Source organism: Mizuhopecten yessoensis, unplaced genomic scaffold (genome assembly GCF_002113885.1).
Source record: "Mizuhopecten yessoensis strain PY_sf001 unplaced genomic scaffold, ASM211388v2 scaffold716281, whole genome shotgun sequence".
Lineage (NCBI taxonomy): Eukaryota > Metazoa > Mollusca > Bivalvia > Pectinida > Pectinidae > Mizuhopecten > Mizuhopecten yessoensis.
In genome coordinates, this window is record NW_018480038.1 from 402299 (window position 1) to 426385 (window position 24087).

Genomic DNA, 24087 nt, shown 5'->3' on the forward strand with positions numbered 1-24087 from the left:
ATAGCTCAGTTCAGAGCATCAGTACATGTTTTGGGATACATTGTCATGTAGATCAGTCTATCAATGGCCATCACTGAACTGTAAACAGTTTTACTTTGAATTTAGCGTAATACTATAATTAGTGTCCGTTACTCCAATGTTAGAGTAATACTATAATTAGTGTCCGTTACTCCAATGTTAGAGTAATACTATAATTAGTGTCCGTTACTCCAATGTTAGAGTAATACTATGATTAGTGTCCGTTACTCCAATGTTAGTTGACAAATCTACTCTTTAGCCACTTCAATGCTAATAGATTCTGTTTATCATGACAAGTTCATCAATCCTATCTACTAAAATGTTATTAGGGTATAGTTTGTTAACGGTAAACCCAGGTAGTTATCGAGGAAAATCAAGGTAGTTATCTGGTAAATCAAGGTAGTTATCAGAGGTAAATGAAGGTAGTTATCAGGTAAATCAAGGTAGTTATCAGGTAAATCAAGGTAGTTATCAGAGGTAAATCAAGGTAGTTATCAGAGGTAAATCAAGGTAGTTATCAGAGGTAAATCAAGGTAGTTATCAGAGGTAAATCAAGGTAGTTATCAGAGGTAAATCAAGGTAGTTATCAGAGGTAAATCAAGGTAGTTATCAGAGGTAAATCAAGGTAGTTATCAGAGGTAAATCAAGGTAGTTATCAGAGGTAAATCAAGGTAGTTATCAGAGGTAAATCAAGGTAGTTATCAGAGGTAAATCAAGGTAGTTATCAGAGGTAAATCAAGGTAGTTATCAGAGGTAAATCAAGGTAGTTATCAGAGGTAAATCAAGGTAGTTATCAGAGGTAAATCAAGGTAGTTATCGGAGGTAAACCAAGGTAGTTATCAGAGGTAAATCAGGGTAGTTATCAGAGGTAAATCAAGGTAGTTATCAGAGGTAAATCAAGGTAGTTATCCACGTCAACTAAGGTTCATATCACAGGTAAACTAAGGTTCACAGCACAGGTAAACTAAGGTACATATCACAGGTAAACTAAGGTACATATCACAGGTAAGCTAAGGTACTGTTTGTTGACCAAAACATGACAGTAATTTAGATATTCAAAGGTAATTGTTGAGACTCTTAATTTTTTGTATCGGAATATAGTATACACCGTACACTACTTTCTGAATCAGTACTATCATAAATTACAGTAAAATTGTAGCAACTTTTGTCCTGAACTTATCAGGAACGTGGACAGATTTGGACAATTATCATAGAGTCAATACCGTTCACATAATACTTATCACACACTCCGAACCCTATCAGGGCTTTACAAGTCGTTTTTTCACAGCAGTACACATAATATACAACAGGCTAAAGCAAATACTCATGGCTACAATTATTGCAGGCAAATAAATTGTTGTGTGTCACAAAGTTTGGACCAAACTTCAGCTGAGTGTTTGTTGCATGTTGCAGAGTTGTATAGCGTCAGACATTTAAATTGCCCGTTGATTGGGAGGCTATAGTGGACTATGGCATTGAGCAAATGGTAGAACCAAAGTGTTTAGACATTCCCTTTACTGCTAGTATGATAGATCACCCATCACATTGGTGGGGAATTTAGGGCATGGTCTGGAGCTACTTTTTGTAGATATATCTATATATATATACAGTTGGATATTGATAGATCTGGACATATCAGTTTTGAAATCCAATGGCTTTATGTCAACCAGCCAAAAAATGTGAACCACTGAATTGACATATTGGTTTGTAACTTGGCTGAATTAATTGCTGGCTATCCTTGTCTAAGGTTGGCACCTGCAACCTAATCCTTTATACTCGGTGTGGAAACCTTTTATAAAAAATATTCATGGGATTGTCTGTATCATATGAACAGTTAAAGGGTCAATATTCAATTAGGGCTTCATCGAAAAGTTCCTTCCCGACATAAGTAAAATTCAATTTGTCTTCCTCCTAATTCTGTAAGGTAACAATATATTGATGAACATGCATCAAGTCCAATTTGGCTGTTATAATGGTAGAGAATGATATTCTGTACCATACTCAATAGAACCTATAGCTAGTAACATCATTTCTAAACATGGTAGAAGTTTTGGTTCCACTTTACGAAGTCCAAATATTTCATTTGTGATTGCGGACAAACTGCCAGACATCTTTGATGATTCTGTAACAAGGCGATACTCTAAAAATAAGTTGGTTTGATCAGTGTTTTAATGCCTGAAAATTGATATCAGACCTGGTGTGCTAGCCGAAATCAATATACAATGTACAGATAAGTTTACATGTACAGAACATAGGTGAGACACAGCTGGTACTATCGTCACGTGTCTTGTGTGATGTTTAATAAAAAACATTTCTTTGCTTGACTATGAGTTATCTTACCTGTTATTAGTTTGTATATCTCTTAACATTGAAATAGAATGCAAGTGAAGATACTGGGAAAGTGTGTGTGTATGGGTGTGTGGGTGGGTGTGTGGGTGGGTGGGGGGCTTTAAGTTCAAATAAAGAATCTTGTACCTAAATTTGTCAGAATACTTCATTAATACTTGAATGCTTTATCAATTTCTCCACATTTATAACTCTGTGCATAAAATGTTAAACCCTACTTCAATAATACTGGAATGAATTATACGTTGATGGTAGGACAGAGGTGTATGGTTGTGAGCAAATGGATAGGAAACCTTTGAAGTAGACTGAATAATGGTCAATTGGAAATAAATTCAGGTCAATTAATAGTCGTCACTTAGAGAAACCATTGATGACTGAACCAAAAATAAATGGAATATTGATAAACTATATAATACTGATAGAGAAAAAAACAGTTTTGTCCTGTGTGTCTGCTGTAGTACTGGTCAGGTAAATAACGATTTGTAGATTTTATAGCAGAACAGAATGATGACATAAAACCTTTAATTATAACAATCAATAGTTTCTAGCTAATTATTGTTGTTCCTGGTGCGTAGTCATAGATAACCCTCCTTTTAGACAGAGTTTTAGATATCTATTTATTAAGACTATCTGTCCATAATCCCCTTCATGGACATTATTTTATGTATATTGATGACATCAAAGAACTCGAAAACATTGTATGTGGATGACATCATTCACTTCCAAAACATTGTATGTTGATGACATCATTCACTTCCAAAACATTGTATGTTGATGAAATCACTGACATTCTAAACATTGTATATTGATGACATCATTCACTTCCAAAACATTGTATGTTGATGACATCACTGATGTTCTAAACATTGTATGTTGATGACATCATTCACTTCCTAAACATTGTATATTTATGACATCATTCACTTCCAAAACATTGTATGTTGATGACATCACTGATGTCCTAAACATTGTATGTTGATGATATCATTCACATACTAAACATTGTATATTTATGACATCACTGACGTCCTAAACATTGTATATTGATGACATCATTCACATCCAAAACATTGTATATTTATGACATCATTCACATCCTAAACATTGTATATTGATGACATCATTCACTTCCAAAACATTGACATGATGACACCACTGACATCCTAAACATTGTATATCAATGACATCATTCACTTCCAGAACATTGTATATTGATGACATCACTGACGTCCTAACCATTGTATATTGATGACATCATTCAATACCAAAACATTGTATATTGATGACATCATTCAGGTCCAAAACATTGTATATTTATGACATCACTGACGACCTCAACATTATATATTGATGACATCATTCACATCCAAAACGTTGTATATTTATGACATCATTCACTTCCAAAACATTGACATGATGACCCCACTGACATCCTAAACATTGTATATTGATGAGATCATTCACATCCAAAACATTGTATGTTGATGACATCACTGATATCCTAAACATTGTATATTGATTACATCACTGATGTCCTAAACATTGTATATTGATGACATCATTCACATCCTAAACATTGTATGTAGATGACCTTGATAATATATCCTTCAGAAGAATAGTTGGTACAGTAACAATGTGTTTATGTTTTGTAGGTGTTCCAGGACCTGGGGACAGAGGTCCTACAGGCAGCCTTCGAGGGATACAATGCATGTCTGTTTGCCTACGGACAGACCAGCACAGGGAAGACCTACACCATGATGGGAGGCCAGGTACTATTTCAGGCATATTAGGAATCCTTTATCATAAAGAGCACTTGACCATTGCACTAATGGGAAATAATTTTGCTTTTGTATTTGATATGGTGAAAGAAGACTTCTTACACAAAAAGTGTACTTCTCCTAAAAGTTTCACCCACTGAGAATAACTGAATAAATGTATTGGATCAGTAAACATTTGAATTCAGAATGTTAATCCAACACGGTAGCTGAAACAGTGATGAAGATGTCTAAAATGGGTGTACTGAAGGAATGTCACAATGGATGTCCTGAAGCATTGTTATGGACAGGTGTTGAGAAGGAAAGTCTTGAAGTATTGTTATGGACAGGTGTTGAGGAGGAAAGTCTTGAAGCATTGTTCTGGACGGGTGTTGAGAAGGAAAGGCTTGAAGCATTGTTATGGACAGGGGTTGAGAAGGAAAGTCTTGAAGTATTGTTATGGACAGGTGTTGAGGAGGAAAGTCTTGAAGCATTGTTCTGGACGGGTGTTGAGAAGGAAAGTCTCGAAGCATTGTTATGGACAGGTGTTCAGAAGGAAAGTCTTGAAGCATTGTTAAGGACGGGTGTTGAGAAGGAAAGGCTTGAAGCATTGTTATGGACGGTTGTTGAGAAGGAAAGTCTTGAAGTATTGTTATGGACAGGTGTTGAGGAGGAAAGTCTTGAAGCATTGTTCTGGACGGGTGTTGAGAAGGAAAGTCTCGAAGCATTGTTATGGACAGGTGTTCAGAAGGAAAGTCTTGAAGCATTGATATGGACAGGTGTTGACAAGGAAAGTCTTGAAGCATTGTTAAGGACGGGTGTTGAGAAGGAAAGTCTTGAAGCATTGTTATGGACGGGTGTTGAGAAGGAAAGTCTTGAAGCATTGTTATGAATGGGGAAGTTCCCTAAGCATAGTTATGGATGCATTCTTATGAATTAGTAAAAAGAGGAAAAGTAACATTATTATGAATGATTAACTAGAAGAAAAGCCCTGAAGCATGCTGTATTTAGTTGTCTGAAATGGCCTGAGGAAATTAACCTAATGCAAATTAATTGACCATTAATACAGTTTATGAAAACATATTAAACATTACTTAGACTCATAAGGGGTTACCAGCCATCACTTACACAACTCCCAAGTTATCAGAAGTCATAGGTTGTCACTTGCAACAGAAATATGCACTGTCATTGGATCAGATGATATAACTCACTTGAGAGTGGATTATGGCTGACAGAAACTGTTTGTGACCTATTGGTTGTATTTCTAGTCAAAATAAGCTTTATGTATCTTTACCTATCCTCGTTGTACCCCCACACAAGTCTGTCTGAGTATGTATCCTTTACCTATTCTTGTTGTACCCCCACACAAGTCTGTCTGAGTATGTATCCTTTACCTATCCTTGTTGTACCCCCACACAAGTCTGTCTGAGTATGTATCCTTTACCTATCCTTGTTGTACCCCCACACAAGTCTGTCTGAGTATGTATCCTTTACCTATCCTTGTTGTACCCCCACACAAGTCTGTCTGAGTATGTATCCTTTACCTATCCTTGTTGTACCCCCACACAAGTCTGTCTGAGTATGTATCCTTTACCTATCCTTGTTGTACCCCCACACAAGTCTGTCTGAGTATGTATCCTTTACCTATCCTTGTTGTACCCCCACACAAGTCTGTCTGAGTATGTATCCTTTACCTATCCTTGTTGTACCCCCACACAAGTCTGTCTGAGTATGTATCCTTTACCTATCCTTGTTGTACCCCCACACAAGTCTGTCTGAGTATGTATCCTTTACCTATCCTTGTTGTACCCCCACACAAGTCTGTCTGAGTATGTATCCTTTACCTATCCTTGTTGTACCCCCACACAAGTCTGTCTGAGTATGTATCCTTTACCTATCCTTGTTGTACCCCCACACAAGTCTGTCTGAGTATGTATCCTTTACCTATCCTTGTTGTACCCCCACACAAGTCTGTCTGAGTATGTATCCTTTACCTATCCTTGTTGTACCCCCACACAAGTCTGTCTGAGTATGTATCCTTTACCTATCCTTGTTGTACCCCCACACAAATCTGTCTGAGTATGTATACTGCTTAGATGATTGTTGACATCATTAAAGGAGTCAGCTTCTTGTTCTTAAAGTACAGATTAAAACAGAGGCAGTCCTGACTNACTGCTAAGATGATTGTTGACATCTTTAAAGGAGTCGGCTTCTTGTTCTTAAAGTACAGATTAAAACAGAGGCAGTCCTGACTGTCTGTAGTCTAGAGAGCTTAACAGTGTGTCAATGTGTTGGTAGGCATTGGTTCAACTCCAGCATGTTAACCCTTTCACCACTGTAGACCATAATGGACTCATCCATATCAATACACGGTAGAGTCTACTAAAGTTACATAGGGATGAAAGGGCTAAGGCTCTTTGTGTTGGATCTCAGCAATTTTAGAATTATTGCATTTTGAATTTTTGGTAACATTGACAACGAACATCTGTCATAGCAGTACATACCTTAGCAGTTGTCTCCCCAGCTGCAGCCCCTTCCCCAGACATTCTTTGTATCTTCACAAAAATTGCTTTTTAACACAAATTAAGGATGATGCAAATATATCATTTTTAGTCAACTAGACTATGATTTATGTAAGACGTTTTGTTTTTCATTCACAGGAAGATGCAGGTCTGATTCCAAGGATATGTGAGGTAATTTTTTACTTTGTATATTTTTTTTTAATCTTTCTTTATGATCTCGATAAGAAGTAAATCTTATCTGAAAACAGTCCTATCTAACTTGGTCAAGCACCAATTACGTGTGAGAAAAGTATGCGACAACGAGCAGACATATTAAGGGGAGAGCTAGTGAAGAAGCCATATTTTTGGCACATATTTTGATGTATACATGACTCAGCTGAGATTTATGTAACATATAAAACTCTAAAGAATGTAGATAAACCTAAATCATTCCTCCGTCCCTCAGTCAACACAGACATGGGTCCTATTGTCCTCTGAAGCAGCCCCTGTAGATCTATCAGGTCTCAATGACCATGTTTTAAATATTGCACCTTAAGCATGTCTCTCCACACAGAAAGTTAAATGTCTGCTCTCAAGATTTGTTTGATCTTGTTCAAATGGTATACATTGTAAGCTGTGATTGAGATGAACATGACCGATTGTAGATGTCGGTAAGGTGCCCATACATAACCGTGACAGTATAGGTGACATAAGTAGGGGTACACTATGTACTCTAGATCTTCCCTCATACTGAAAGTCCTCTTATTTTCTGTGATACAAATCCAATATGAAATACCTCCTACAACTTTTCAATACTAACTGGATTGTGATCTATTCAAGCAGATTAAAGGCTGACTAAAGGTTACATGTAAAGTTTCCTGACACAGCTTAATGGTTACAAATATACAAAGCACCTGCTCCATCTGGTGTCTTATGAAACATTATTGATAAATCTACCATAATCTCTGTGCAGTTTGTTTAATTATTGTAGTGTAGGTTATTTTGTGTGGATCCTCCAAATTGTATACTAATGGAGAATTTGATACAATTTTATAAATTGTGATATCTATAGTTCATTCTTGAATTATAATTGATTCATGAAATACTGTAATGTATTATTTATAGCATATTTAACATATGTGGTATATGACCTGTATTGTTCTAATTTCCTGTATCAGTTGATTAAATGATAGGTGTTCAAAGAGACCTTGACTTCACTGGTTGTGTTATAAGAACCTTTCTACTGTGCAAAGAAACGGTTTTCCCTTGTTTTAATTTGTAGATTAGTTCGCATGTTTTGATTGTTTTGTTAATTCCTGTTTCATTGGTTTGTCTTGTTTTACTTGTTTAATTTCCAATGCTTTAATAGCATTTACCTTCATGATTGATTAATTTACCATGTTTTTAATGTTTTTTACGTATACATTCCCTCTATTTTTATCTGTTATTTCCCCTTGCTTTAGTTGAGATGTGACTTTTACTGCTTGGTTAGTTCGTATGTTTAATTGGTTGGGTTTAATTTCCCTGTGATTCAATTGGATTTCCCATTTGTTGGTTTATTTTTTTATGTTTTAATTGGTCGTTTGTTTTCTCATGTTTTAATTAGTCACTTAATCAGTTCTAGATGTTTCATTTGAAATAATTATCTGTACATGTTCATAAAATCTGAAATAAAAATCATGTTTATATAATGATCCAAAGTATGTAGGTATGGAAACTTTCCTACTAGATGTACAACTGTAGACAAGGAAACTTTCCTTCTCGATGTACAACTGTAGGTATGGAAACTTCCCTACTAGATGTACGACTGTAGGTATGGAAACTTTCCTACTAGATGTTCAACTGTAGGTATGGAAACTTTCCTACTAGATTTACAACTGTAGGTATGGAAACCTCCCTACCCAATGTATAACTGTAGACATGGAAACTTTCCTTCTAGATGTACAACCGTAGGTATGGAAACTTTCCTACTAGATGTTCAACTGTAGGTATGGAAACTTTCCTACTAGATGTTCAACTGTAGGTATGGAAACTTTCCTACTAGATTTACAACTGTAGGTATGGAAACCTCCCTACCCAATGTACAAATGTAGACATGGAAACTTTCCTTCTAGATGTACAACTGTAGGTATGGAAACTTTACTACTACATGTACAACAGTAGGTATGGAAACGTTCCTACTAGATGTACAACAGTAGGTATGGAAACTTTCCTACTAGATGTTCAACTGTAGGTATGGAAACTTTCCTACTAGATGTTCAACTGTAGGTATGGAAACTTTCCTACTAGATTTACAACTGTAGGTATGGAAACCTCCCTACCCAATGTACAAATGTAGACATGGAAACTTTCCTTCTAGATGTACAACCGTAGGTATGGAAACTTTCCTACTAGATGTTCAACTGTAGGTATGGAAACTTTCCTACTAGATGTATAACAGCAGGTATGGAAACTTTCCTACTAGATGTACAACTGAAGACATGGAAACTTTCCTACTAGATGTACAACTTTAGACATAGAAACTTTCCTACTAGATGTACAACTGTAAACATAGAAACTTTCCTGCTAGATGTACAACTGTAGACATGGAAACTTTCCTTCTAGATGTACAACTGTAGGTATGGAAACTTCCCTACTAGATGTACGACTGTAGGTATGGAAACTTTCCTACTAGATGTTCAACTGTAGGTATGGAAACTTTCCTACTAGATGTACAACAGTAGGAATGGAAACCTTCCTACTAGATGTACAACTGTAGGTATGGAAATGTTCCTACTAGATGTACAACAGTAGGTATGGAAACTTTCCTACTCGATGTACAACTGTAGGTATGGAAACTTTCCTACTAGATGTTCAACTGTAGGTATGGAAACTTTCCTACTAGATTTACAACTGTAGGTATGGAAACCTCCCTACTAGATGTACAACTGTAGACATGGAAACTTTCCTTCTAGATGTACAACCGTAGGTATGGAAACTTTCCTACTAGATGTTCAACTGTAGGTATGGAAACTTTCCTACTAGATGTATAACAGCAGGTATGGAAACTTTCCTACTAGATGTACAACTGCAGACATGGAAACTTCCCTACTAGATGTTCAACTGTAGACATGGAAACTTCCCTACTAGATGTACAACTGCAGACATTGAAACTTCCCTACTAGATGTTCAACTGTAGACATGGAAACTTCCCTACTAGATGTACAACTGCAGACATTGAAACTTCCCTACTAGATGTTCAACTGTAGACATGGAAACTTCCCTACTAGATGAACAACTGCAGACATGGAAACTTCCCTACTAAATGTACAACTGTAGACATGGAACCTTTCCTACTAGATGTACAACTGCAGACATGGAAACTTCACTACTAGATGTTCAACTGTAGACATGGAAACTTCCCTACTAGATGAACAACTGCAGACATGGAAACTTCCCTACTAGATGTACAACTGCAGACATGGAAACTTCACTACTAGATGTTCAACTGTAGACATGGAAACTTCCCTACTAGATGAACAACTGCAGACATGGAAACTTCCCTACTAGATGTACAACTGCAGACATGGAAACTTCACTACTAGATGTTCAACTGTAGACATGGAAACTTCCCTACTAGATGTACAACTGCAGACATTGAAACTTCCCTACTAGATGTTCAACTGTAGACATGGAAACTTCCCTACTAGATGTACAACTGCAGACATGGAAACTTCACTACTAGATGTTCAACTGTAGACATGGAAACTTCCCTACTAGATGAACAACTGCAGACATGGAAACTTCCCTACTAAATGTACAACTGTAGACATGGAAACTTTCCTTCTAGATGTACAACCGTAGGTATGGAAACTTTCCTACTAGATGTACAACAGCAGGTATGGAAACTTTCCTACTAGATGTACAACTTTAGACATAGAAACTTTCCTACTAGATGTACAACTGTAAACATAGAAACTTTCCTGCTAGATGTACAACTGTAGACATGGAAACTTTCCTACTAGATGTACAACTGCAGACATGGAAACTTCCCTACTAAATGTACAACTGTAGACATGGAAACTTTCCTACTACATGTACAACTGTAGACACGGAAACTTCCCTACTAGATGTACAACTGTAGACATGGAAAATTTCCTACTACATGTACAACTGTAGACATGGAAACTTTCGTACTAGATGTACAACTGTAGACATAGAAACTTTCCGACTAGATGTACAACTGTAGACATAGAAACTTTCCGACTAGATGTACAACTGTAGACATAGAAACATTCCTACTAGATGTACAACTGTAGACATGGAAAATTTCCTACTACATGTACAACTGTAGACATGGAAACTTTCCTTCTAGATGTACAACTGTAGGGATGGAAACTTTCCTACTAGATGTACAACTTTAGACATAGAAACTTTCCTACTAGATGTACAACTGTAGGTATGGAAACTTCCCTACTAGATGTACAACTGTAGACATAGAAACTTTCCTACTACATGTACAACTGTAGACACGGAAACTTCCCTACTAGATGTACAACTGTAGGTATGGAAACTTTCCTACTAGATTTACAACTGTAGGTATGGAAACCTCCCTACTAGATGTACAACTGTAGATATGGAAACTTTCCTACTACATGTAGAACTGTAGACATGGAAGCTTTCCTTCTAGATGTACAACTGTAGACACGGAAAATTCCCTACTAGATGTACAACTGTAGGTATGGAAACCTCCCTACTAGATGTAGGAAAGGTTTATGATAATGCCTTACCCTTATACCTTACACGACCATGCAGTATCTTGATTTTAATTGGCACATGTAGCTGACTTTTCCATTTAGTATGCAGGGCTGATAATGTTGGAAACATGGATTCAATTTAGCAATGGATGATTGTGAGGAAGAAGAAATTATATAGATGAAAAGGAGTATTTGTCTATAGCAGGTAGAGATACATGTAACCTAATCACCCATCTATTGTCTGGCCTGGTGGAGACATGTGGTTTGAGTTAAGGAGCCAGCAGCTGGGGCCACATCTGTACTTTGTGATAGACAGGTTGTGTGAGGCAGGTCTGTGCCATTGTAAGTTAACACATATGGTACATGTATATGTGTGTATGGTCAGAGGGTGGACAGGTACACCAGAACTAATTGGGGGAATCATTCAGGAACTGTCAGTTAGTATTTTAACATATGTATGTAGTGGAAACATTGGTAATATAGATACTTTTTGTCTAATTACTGTGTGACACTCAATTAGTTTGATTTATTAATGGTAAACACTAAGATATAGCTGTGTTTTAAAACTGTCTTGATACATTGTCTGTCTTGTCACTTATGTACCAGGTAAGGACTCCATGAAATCGGACAGGTGTTTAAATTACCTGTAATTTGTGCCAAAGTGTGTTGTCATGATATAAGGATGATTGTTGCTGTAATAGTGAACCTCTTTTATGTGATCTAGTGACTCTACTTACCCAGCAGGGGGTTTATGGTTCTATACCCTGACTACCCCAGAACCCAGGGAGACTATCAACAGGGGTCTGACCAGTAGTGAATCTTCTGTAGGGAGAGTGGATTAAGTAGATACAAATACGGGACTTTTAACACCCAAACAAACAGATTGTATGATACTGTGTTTGTGTGGAGTGGATCGAAGTATCATGTTAGTACTATCTAAATACTAGTACAATCCCAGAATGACAATAACACATTTCAGCATATCGTGTTGTTATTGCTATAGCACATTTGATATAAGTGTGTAATCATGTACATAGAGTTTAGGCTATGGATATTTAGATGTACATCGGTCCAAAGTGTCGACAAAGTTAATAGTTAATACCCAGTACATTATTTTGTGAGAGGTAACACAAATGCTTTTAAAGTGAAAAGGTCACATTTAGTGTCAAGGTTATCAAAGGGATCTAGGCCACCTACAGGTCCACCTACTACCCATGCTAATTATAAAACTGAAAATACCCCCCTCCTAGTTTGGTGAAGCTAACAAGGTTTGGATGGCTAGGTAACACAGTGAGATTTTCTGGTTTGGTGAAGCTAACAAGGTTTGGATCGCTAGGTAACACAGTGACATTTTCTGGTTTGGTGAAGCTAACAAGACTGATAGGCAACAATGTCCATTTCATTTTTTTTTTACACCTTTCATCACTATTATCCAGTGTTTGTACTTGTCCTGAGCTCCCAACCAGAGCATTAGGTGATACACACTACTAATCAATTAACGTGTTACATATGAAAACACACGGAGCATGGCGTATCCATCCCACCTGATCAGGTAGCCCGTAAATGGCCCAGTGCTGTGTGATAACATGGAGCATGGCGTATCCCTCCCACCTGATCAGGTAGCCTATCCCTCCCACCTGATCAAGTAAACTATCCCTCCCACCTGATCAGGTAGCCCGTAAATGGCCCAGTGCTGTGTAATAACATGGAGCATGGCATATCCCTCCCACCTGATCAGGTAAGCTATCCCTCCCACCTGATCAGGTAGCCCGTAAATGGCCCAGTGCTGTGTGATAAGGCGGCTACTGGCTATCTACTGAACACCTCCGATCTACTCAACCTACAATATGCATCAGAAATAAATAGCTAGGTTAACAACAATCAGGACAAGCTTTTGGTTTTACCCGTTTGTAGACGGCGGTGAGATGATGTATCGAACTGAGAACACGTTCCACTATCAGCAACATTTATTTTTGTCTTTGTGAGGCAATCAATAACTTGTGTGGGTGATAAGATAGGGGAAGGTGTCGACACTTTGATCACACTGAGTTGTGTTTGTTGGTGACACAGTGTACCTTTAGCTGTGCCCTTCCAGCTCCTACCTGGCCCTGACAATACTACCCAGGGGTTGGAGGGTGTAGCCAAGAAAAAATAATCCTTGTGCAATTCCTAGATTTTTATGTAAGGTATTAAATGTTCTTTTCAAGATTTTATTGCTTTTAAAGTTTTAAAACGATAATCCTGTACTGGATATGTTTTGGGCAGAGTTGATGCATAGTTGAGATACCTGCCGCCCCCTTATATGACATAATAGAGTAATCAAATGGCCCAATACAGCTGCCTGCCTGCCTTGTATGAATCAAATAGTTTTGTAGAAATAACTAAGTTGTAAGATGCAGAAATAATGATGACAGCCATTTATATATAGCACCATATCCTGCTGAAGCTTGGAACTCGATCGATCTAGAGCACCTTACAATATAAAGGACATGTATAGTACAAAATATATATATACACATATATGCAATTAATATAAAATTGGTGTAATTATAGCAACAATTAATTTTCTGATATAAGACGGGGATGACTCTAGATCTGTCCTACATATCAGATATTAGCTTGCGATCACTCTATCCTAAATATCTGATATTAGCCATGGATGACTCTGTCCCACAAGTCTGATATTGACTGGAGATGACTCTGTCCTACATGTCTGATATTAGCCATGGATGACTCTATCCTACATATCTGATATTACCCTGAGTTGATTCTATCCTACATATCTGATATAAGCTGGAGATGACTCTGTCCTACATATCTGATATTGGCTGGAGATGACTCTGTCCTACATATCTGATATTGGCTGTGAATGACTCTGTCCTACATATCTGATATAAGCTGGAAATGACTCTGTCCTACATATCTTATATTAGCTGGAGATGACTCTGTCCTACATATCTGATATTAGCTGGAGATGATTCTGTCCTACATATCTGATATTAGCTAGAGATGACTCTGTCCTACATGTCTGATATTAGCTGGAGAGGACTTTGTCCTACATGTCTGATATTAGCTGGAGAGGACTCTGTCCTACATATCTGATATTAGCTGGAGATGATTCTGTCCTACATATCTGATATTGGCTGTGAATGACTCTGTCCTACATGTCTAATATTAGCTGACAGCTGGAGTGGACTTTGTCCCACATATCTGATTTTAACTAGAGATGACTCTGTCCTTCATATCTGATATTAGCTGGAGATGATTCTGTCCCACATATCTGATATTAACTAGAGATGACTCTGTCCTACATGTCTGATATTAGCTGACAGCTGGAGAGGACTTTGTCCCACATATCTGATATTAGCTGGAGATGATTCTGTCCCACATATCTGATATAAACTAGAGATGACTCTGTCCTACATGTCTGATATTAGCTGGAGAGGACTTTGTCCCACATATCTGATATTAGCTGGAGATGATTCCTTCCCACATATCTGATATTAGCTGGAGATGACTTTGTCCTACATATCTGATATTAGCTGGGGATGACTTTGTCCTACATATCTGATATTAGCTGGAGAGGACTCTGTCCTACATATCTGATATTAGCTGGAGATGACTGTCCTACATATCTGATATTAGCTGGAGATGACAAGATAGTTTTGACATTGTTATATATGTTAGATCTGTCATGACCACGAATATCAATGTTTACTTACGCTAAGGGAATTAACCTGGTAAACAGCTGAAGGTCGTGTTTGTAACCCCTGTTAATGTTAGTGTATGGATTTTATACTTTACCTACATACACACTTGGATTTCTCACCTGATGGACATTGGTCCAGTTTGGCCAGACTTACGATGTTGACTTTCACCTGCCCTAGATTATGCTCAAATTTTGTCTTTGTACAAAACTGAAATTTAATCTTGAAACCAACTTCATATTACAATTGGAATGCTAGTAAGACCACTATAGAGACATTCTGACAGGCACTAAGTGTACATTACAGCTGGTGGTTTGTATGAACATGACTTATTAATTCTCACATTCAAGCAGGTATTTAATAATACACTAAATCAATTATTTACTTTTACAAAGAGACTCACCATTGATACCCTTTATATATGTGATGGTCTGATGAGGTCACTTTAGGCTAACAGCTGTATGTCTGACCAAGGTTCTCTACCTGTTGTATAACAGGAGATAAAATACTTCTGTTTTGTTTGGTTTTATTAGCTTGTTTGTGATAGCTGTAAGTGTAACATGATCTGCTGATTTTTCAAAACACTGATTTGAACAAATTTACTGCAACCACTCAAAAGATATGATACCACGCTGTAGTAAACATTGTGTATATTATATACTGCAGTGACCGTTTCCTGGTGTATTTCTGTACTACAAAGATAGGATGGCGTCTTTCTGTACTACAGAGATAGGATGGCGTCTTCCTGAATGAGAAGTGTTTCTGTGATATACAGTAATGATATCGGAGTGTAGATGTCGTTTTAACAGTGGTAGCCTAAATCAGTGAAAGAACTATTCTTCTTATTGGTCTGTGATATACAGTAATGATATCAGAGCGTGTAGACTGTCGTTTTAACAGTGGTAGTCTAAATCAGTGAAAGAACTGTTAATTCTTATTGGTTTGTGATATACAGTAATGATATCAGAGTGTGTAGGCTGTCGTTTTAACAGTGGTAGTCTAAATCAGTGAAAGAACTATTCTTATTGGTCTGTCATGATATACAGTAATGATATCAGAGTGTAGATGTCGTTTTAACAGTGGTAGCCTAAATCAGTGAAAGAACTATTCTTATTGGTCTGTGATATACAGTAATGATATCAGAGTGTGTAGACTGTCGTTTTAATAGTGGTAGTCTAAATCAGTGAAAGAACTGTTAATTCTTATTGGTCTGTCATGATATACAGTAATGATATCAGAGTGTAGACTGTCGTTTTAACAGTGGTAGTCTAAATCAGTGAAAGAACTGTTGATATCTGAGTGTAGTTGTCGTTTTAACAGTGGTAGTCTAAATCAGTGAAAGAACTGTTAATTCTTATTGGTTTGTGATATACAGTAATGATATCAGAGTGTAGACTGTCGTTTTAACAGTGGTAGTCTAAATCAGTGAAAGAACTGTTAATTTTTATTGGTTTGTGATATACAGTAATGATATCAGAGTGTAGACTGTCGTTTTAACAGTGGTAGTCTAAATCAGTGAAAGAACTGTTAATTTTTATTGGTTTGTGATATACATGCAGTAATGATATCAGAGTGTAGACTGTCGTTTTAACAGTGGTAGTCTAAATCAGTGAAAGAACTGTTCTTATTGGTTTGATGGCTACTTTTTAAAAAGGTAACAAATTCATCTTTGTGAGAATATTGGTTTTTTTTTTTACCTGACTTTATATGTTATCTTGTGTATAGTTAATTTTACTGTGATTAACACATGTACTATGTTATGACTCCTATAAGCTGTACTGCTTTTGGAAACATCACCCCACCTCAGCCATAGGTGAGGTGTATTTGAGAGTTAACCTATGATACCCCACCTCACCCTGCTATACCATTTATAGGGCTATATTTGTTTAACAAGTCTCCTTCCTGTGAATTTCCTCTCTAAGTGTGATGTTTAAATGAACTTTCAAACAAAGCTGTCATGTAATTAAGTCTGGACAATATTACTATGAACCCTCAGCAGGGGAGCATATCAAAATGACAGTAGATCAATGGAAGGTAGCCCCAATAAACAGACAGCTCCAACAATGGGTGGGATTCCTTTATCTTAAGTGATACAATAATGGCAGATTGTGGTGTGATTCAGGGAGTTTTAGGTCAATTGTTTGTAAAGCTTATCTGATATGTAAGGATTCTATAGAGGAGCCCTCCTATACAGTGTTGGGTCAGTTCATATATAGACAACAGGTCAATATAGTATTGGTCAGTTCATATATAGACAACAGGTCAATATAGTATTGGTCAGTTCCATATGCTGGTCACTATATATCACTGGCTGATGTTTTAATAAAGTATCAGGATTATAGTGCCCAAATCCGATTCAGTTAATAAAAACTGTTTCCTTTTGATCTGTCCTAAGCCTGTAGGATGAAGGTTTTCACCTGTTAATGTACAGACAGAAATAACTTTCTGATGGTTTTATAGCTAGGTTATTGTTACTATGATATATACATTTATTTTTTGATTGGTTTATTTGTTATTTTACTAAAAGAAATTTCTGCTGTCATTGTAGTCGGATATTTGCTATACTGAAATTAAAAAAAGAAATGCTGTGCTACCTTCCATCCATACACAACCCTGCAATTGTCAAAAACTTATTCTGGTGAAACAGTTGTGGATACAATTTACATTTGGGTACATACCATTTTAATATATATCTGTGTGTTTCAGGGACTGTTCAGCCATGTTGACAACTTTGTGGACCAAGAAAATCTGTCATTCCATGTTAAGATCAGGTAAGATGCTTGGAGACCCACAGGGCAGGAATAGGCCAGTATCTCCAATCTGATCATGTGATCAAGGATGGAGTGCTTTAATCTTGTTTAAATGGGCAAAAAAAGAAAATAATATCTTGTTAATAACTTATTAAAGGAAATTTAAATAGTAACCAAATTTGATCGATGTGATTTCATAAGTGTCTGATGTATCTTTCAGTTATTTGGAAATCTACAATGAGAGGGTTCGAGATTTACTGAGACCATCTTTGCTTAAGAAAAATGAGAAGTACACATTAAAAGTACGGGAACACCCAAAGGAGGGACCATATGTTCAGGGTAAGTTTACTGTTGGCTTTTAATTCAGGGTAAATTTATAGACAGGCTGCACTTCAGGCGAAATTATCATGTAAATAAATTCCCTGAAGAACATGTCATTTGTTTTAAATTGTATTAAATGTATGGATTAAATTTAGAAGAAAAAAAAAGTTTATATGTCTCATGTTCACCTGACTTTTTTTTAATTTTGAAGATTTGTCAACCCATTTCATCAATGACAACCAACAGATCCAGGCTATTCTGGAGAGGGGCAATGAATACAGGTAAGATTTATTAAGGGATGGAGAGGGTAACAATATAGATAAAATACAGGTATGAAAATATAGTGACTGTAATCAAATTTATTCTCCTTTGTTGTTCAGGGTCTCTAAGTTACATTTAGATACAGTACTGACCATTGTGTCTGTAGGTTCACACAGTTTTTAGGTCAGGAATATTGCACAGGTGTTTCTGCATTATTATATGTGTCTCTACAATGACCCAAGAACTTTGTTTTGTAGTTAGATAAGTACAGAATTATGCTTTCCTTCTTCTGATGACCTCCCTAGGATGATGATCCAGTTGTTTTTCTTCTTCATTCAATGTTTTCCTTGTTTTATACTTGTAGAACGACTGCATCTACCTACATGCATGACCATAGCAGTAGAAGTCACGCCATTGTTACCATAGAATTCACTCAGGTAAGGCTTGTGGAGGTAGTCATCAAGGCCAGGCTCTTCTAGTGATGTATTTAAGCTATTTTAGTGTTTTGAACACAATCCCCCAAAAAAATCAATATGAAAATTTTCAACAAGATATACAGAATATGTGTCCTTAAGCTGGAGTCAATTAGGCTGTTAGGTCAAGGTCTGAATGAATAAACCACTTATAGTTGTAAGACTGGGGTAAAGCCATTAGGTCAAGGTCATACAATGAACATAACAAATACAGTTGTAAGGCTTAGGTCACAACCAAGAGGTCAAGGTCATGTTGGGATCCAAACAAGTCTGGCATAGTCAGAAGATGATTGGATTGTCAGTTTTGAAAACAACATGAGCTTGTTGGAACCTTGAGGGATGTTGTGGTAAAATAGCCACTCTTATTTGATGTGTGGTACAGAAGCATAGTGATGACAGACTGACCTGGTGTTATATATACAGTGGTGAAGAGACCTGGCACATGATAGACTGAGAAAACCTTCCCCACACATGGGGGTCTCTAGTATATACTCCCATCAACACAGGCTCATTCTCACCTCACTTGTGTTTACAGAAGACACACAAGTTGTTGATTTCCTGGGGCTAAATGTCATTTTGCTTTTACTTTGGTAGTTATTTGTTCTATTCTTTCAAGGCCATTCTGCTATTTTTTCTACAACTTGAGTTATACAGGATGATCTGTGATCAATAGTATCTACACATATACTGTTATGTTTTTATCATGTTCTCAAACATCTTTTCCATTTCTTTATATTTAAAATAAATAATAACTTGCATCACTTTTTATTTCTATAGTAATATGGTAATAACTTATTATATGGTATGTAATGTTAGACAGGAGTGTTTACTCTGGAGTTTCTTATCTTTGATTTGGCTATAAAACATTGAAATAGTTCCAGATTTCCTTTTTCTGTGTTTTGACTGTACATCAGAGCTGGCATCATTGGCCTGCTGTGGGCAGCATGTACCATCTGTTTGGGTGTCTGTTGTAGTGGGTCTGCTACTACACTTAAGTACCTAAATCTGTAAATCTTACCTTATCCTAAGATAACAGAAGATAATTCTGTCGTAAAAACAAACAAGGAGGTATAGGGAAAGTTGCTGTGGTCTGAGGGATGGATATCTGCCTGGCAGTTTTCTGCATGCTACATCGGGAGTTTCTGAAATAAGTAACAGCTAATCTGCTGTTGATGCAGTTAAAATTGGTCGCTTGTGTAAAACTCAAGCTGATGTTAGTTTTCTAAGCTGGGAATATTGTGTGTAAATTGGGTATGTTTTACTAATAAACTTACTTCTGTAAAAAAAAGATGATACCTCAGTAGAAGAAAAGACATGCATGTGTCTATGCACGCATGGCCAGTGTCCTACTGCAGGCTGCACACATGTCTAATAAACTTACTTCTGTAAAAAAAAAGATGATACCTCAGTAGAAGAAAAGACATGCATGTGTCTATGCACACATGTCCAGTGTCCTACTGCAGGCTGCACACATGTCCAGTGTCCTATTGCAGGCTGACACATGTCCAGTGTCCTACTGCAAGCTGCACAAATGTCCAGTGTCCTACTGCAGGCTGCACACATGTCCAGTGTCCTACTTCAGTCTGACACATGTCCAGTGTCCTACTGCAGGCTGCACGCATGTCCAGTGTCATATTGCAGGCTGCACACATGTCCAGTGTCCTACTGCAGGCTGACACATGTCCAGTGTCCGACTGCAGTGTGACACATGTCCANCCTACTGCAGGCTGCACACATGTCCAGTGTCCTTCTTCAGGCTGCACACATGGCCAGTGTCCTACTTCAGGCTGACACATGGCCAGTGTTCTACTGCAAGCTGCACACATGTCCAGTGTCCTACTGCAGGCTGCACACATGTCCAGTGTCCTACTGCAGGCTGCACACATGTCCAGTGTCCTACTGCAGGCTGCACACATGTCCAGTGTCCTACTGCAGGCTGCACACATGTCCAGTGTCCTACTGCAGGCTGCACACATGTCCAGTGTCCTACTGCAGGCTGCACACATGTCCAGTGTCCTACTGCAGGCTGCACACATGTCCAGTGTCCTACTGCAGGCTGCACACATGTCCAGTGTCCTACTGCAGGCTGCACACATGTCCAGTGTCCTACTGCAGGCTGCACACATGTCCAGTGTCCTACTGCAGGCTGCACACATGTCCAGTGTCCTACTGCAGGCTGCACACATGTCCAGTGTCCTACTGCAGGCTGCACACATGTCCAGTGTCCTACTGCAGGCTGCACACATGTCCAGTGTCCTACTGCAGGCTGCACACATGTCCAGTGTCCTACTGCAGGCTGCACACATGTCCAGTGTCCTACTGCAGGCTGCACACATGTCCAGTGTCCTACTGCAGGCTGCACACATGTCCAGTGTCCTACTGCAGGCTGCACACATGTCCAGTGTCCTACTGCAGGCTGCACACATGTCCAGTGTCCTACTGCAGGCTGCACACATGTCCAGTGTCCTACTGCAGGCTGCACACATGTCCAGTGTCCTACTGCAGGCTGCACACATGTCCAGTGTCCTACTGCAGGCTGCACACATGTCCAGTGTCCTACTGCAGGCTGCACACATGTCCAGTGTCCTACTGCAGGCTGCACACATGTCCAGTGTCCTACTGCAGGCTGCACACATGTCCAGTGTCCTACTGCAGGCTGCACACATGTCCAGTGTCCTACTGCAGGCTGCACACATGTCCAGTGTCCTACTGCAGGCTGCACACATGTCCAGTGTCCTACTGCAGGCTGCACACATGTCCAGTGTCCTACTGCAGGCTGCACACATGTCCAGTGTCCTACTGCAGGCTGCACACATGTCCAGTGTCATACTGCAGGCTGCACACATGTCCAGTGTCCTACTGCAGGCTGCACACATGTCCATGCAGTGCCCTTCTGCAGGCTGCACACATGTCCAGTCTCCTACTGTAGGCTGACACATGTCCAGTGTCCTACTACAGGCTGCACACATGTCCAGTGTCATACTGCAGGCTGCACACATGTCCAGTGTCCTACTGCAGGCTGCACACATGTCCAGTCTGTGTTGTTGTACAGTAGGATTTGTGGTACATTATATGATGACCCTGGCTGACCCTGGTAACGGCTCCTCCTGGTTCTCCTGGTTCTGTGTCTTTATCATGTTATACATTGGTGGAGTAAACCTTTGTGAAGGGTAGATATAATGATATTTACTTGACATAACTTATGTAGTATTCCTGAATGTATCTTTCCATCTGCTCTTTATTTCGTTTCACACTCACAAAAACAGAATGCTGAATTTGATATGAACAATTAATACTTTAACAAGGCTGTCTGAAATGAACAGTAACTTAATAGTTATTTTTAGACCTTGTTTGGATGTTTGACATTTTGTCTTCGATGGCAGTAGTTAAATTCATGCTTACCAACATATAAGGGTTCAAATGGTGTCAAAGACTCTAGGTTTTCACCGCTGACCAGGGCTGGCTGCATGTCTAATATTCTTGCTGCGACACAGACATACAACTAATTCGGGGATTACTGGTGTCGGCTGTACATAATTAGAGTCAGTACTTCGTTAATCTCTGTTTTGATTAATATGGATAACGTATGCTGTACAGTAACACTTGAGAGAAGTAATGGCCGGCGATCGCTTCAGGGTGCACGTAAGACTTGAGCAACAGATTTAGGTTAGAAGTTGATCTTGAGACTTTAATCTTATGATTACAGTTTAACACTGTAATGCCTGCCTCAATCATAGGGTACAGATATAACGTTGTTACACTGTGTATATACCAACCATAATATTGTAGATTATACTTCCAGAAGTGTCATTACAGGGTCGGCCATACTCTGTATGATGGTCTGCATATCCTCAGCACGCTTTCAAAGTTTCCAAAAGTGATTTGTCCTTTTAATTATCAGACTTAGATTTTCTTTAATCAAATGGAACAAATTAAAGAATGAATCGACTTACAACTTATCGGATTACTTTTGATCTGTGCAGCCAATGTAATGATAATAGGTGAGCACCACTCTTATATACAGAGCGCCGGAATACAACATTACACAAAACTCCAACTTTTTGTTTTTATCTGGAAATATATCAAACTGTGTTGAATCCATGATTTTGAAAACATTAGGTTATTGGAAGAGGAAGCAGTTGTTTTAACTTTGAATTTGCAGATTTATCACTCAGCAAAAACTGTGCAAATATGACTAAACCAAAAATGTCTTGCGTATCATAGCATCCTTGTCAATATTTGGAGGAGATTACACGTGCTTAGAATTAGAAACAGAAATAAAATGTGTGCATGTACACCCTAAGGGAAAATAATACTTTAAAATGGCATCTTTGGAGCTGTTCTTTCAGGCTAAATCATCAAATCTTAGAAAATAGGAATAATTGAGCAAATTCATTGGTTGAAAATGCTCTTTTTTCGAGTCCAAAATTGGAAGTCTCCCTTCTAAAATTGTGAGCCTCCCTTCAAAATTGGGAGAGTTGGCAAGTATGTCATAGTCTTATAGCTTAAGAAATAATTGTACGACATTGTCTAAGTGGTTGTAGTCCAGTAGAAAGTATTATTTCAGTTTCAAATCCAGTACACATACTCGGTACATATAAGTAGTATTATACATTGTGTATATCATCAGTGAATTGTGGTTAATTTGTTAATAAAACATAAAGACGCGGTGGTTAATGAGGTCATCTTTGTTTCCATTAATTAGGTTATGTGTAGTTATTTAGATAACATCAGCAAGGTGATGTTAAAAATATGAACTTTCAAATTAAAAAAAGATATCAAAATTTTCTAAAGTGTTGTAAATTTTTGAACTGTTTTATGGCTATTTTGAGTATAATAAACATTAAGATGTGTATGTGTGAGTAATTTAAAGAAAATGCTGAAGGGGCGTAGATTTGGTGGCCCTCTTGACATTATTTAAACAATGGGGTTGTGCCTCGCTATTTTGACTGTACACATTAATACAGGCAGGTAAGCAGTTAAGTAGATTTACCCCGTTACACTAGAGGCCAGCTCATTATGGTGTATTATTGTGTATGATGAATAGTTGTTAAATTTTAGCATTGTATTGGATAAAGAGAGCTGATGAATGAGCAAGACATTTACTGGTTTTAATTCTTGCAAACAAGACATTTGTACCGAACAGACCTAGTGCACATGATAAACTGCACACTAGATTAACCAGCATAGTCTTTGTGGAATCACATGATAAACTGCATA

The 24087-nt window shown here is 37.9% G+C and overlaps 1 protein-coding gene across 1 annotated transcript in view; it reads left to right on the forward strand.

The window, feature by feature from the left end:
* LOC110442587 overlaps positions 1–24087 on the forward strand; it is a 111133-nt gene that overhangs the window by 18679 nt on the left and 68367 nt on the right. Inside the window, exons 4-9 of the mRNA XM_021486267.1 lie at positions 4017–4133; positions 6779–6811; positions 17769–17833; positions 18033–18151; positions 18345–18414; positions 18759–18831. Coding sequence (XP_021341942.1) covers positions 4017–4133; positions 6779–6811; positions 17769–17833; positions 18033–18151; positions 18345–18414; positions 18759–18831 — 477 coding nt within the window. The remainder of the gene's footprint in view (positions 1–4016; positions 4134–6778; positions 6812–17768; positions 17834–18032; positions 18152–18344; positions 18415–18758; positions 18832–24087) is intronic.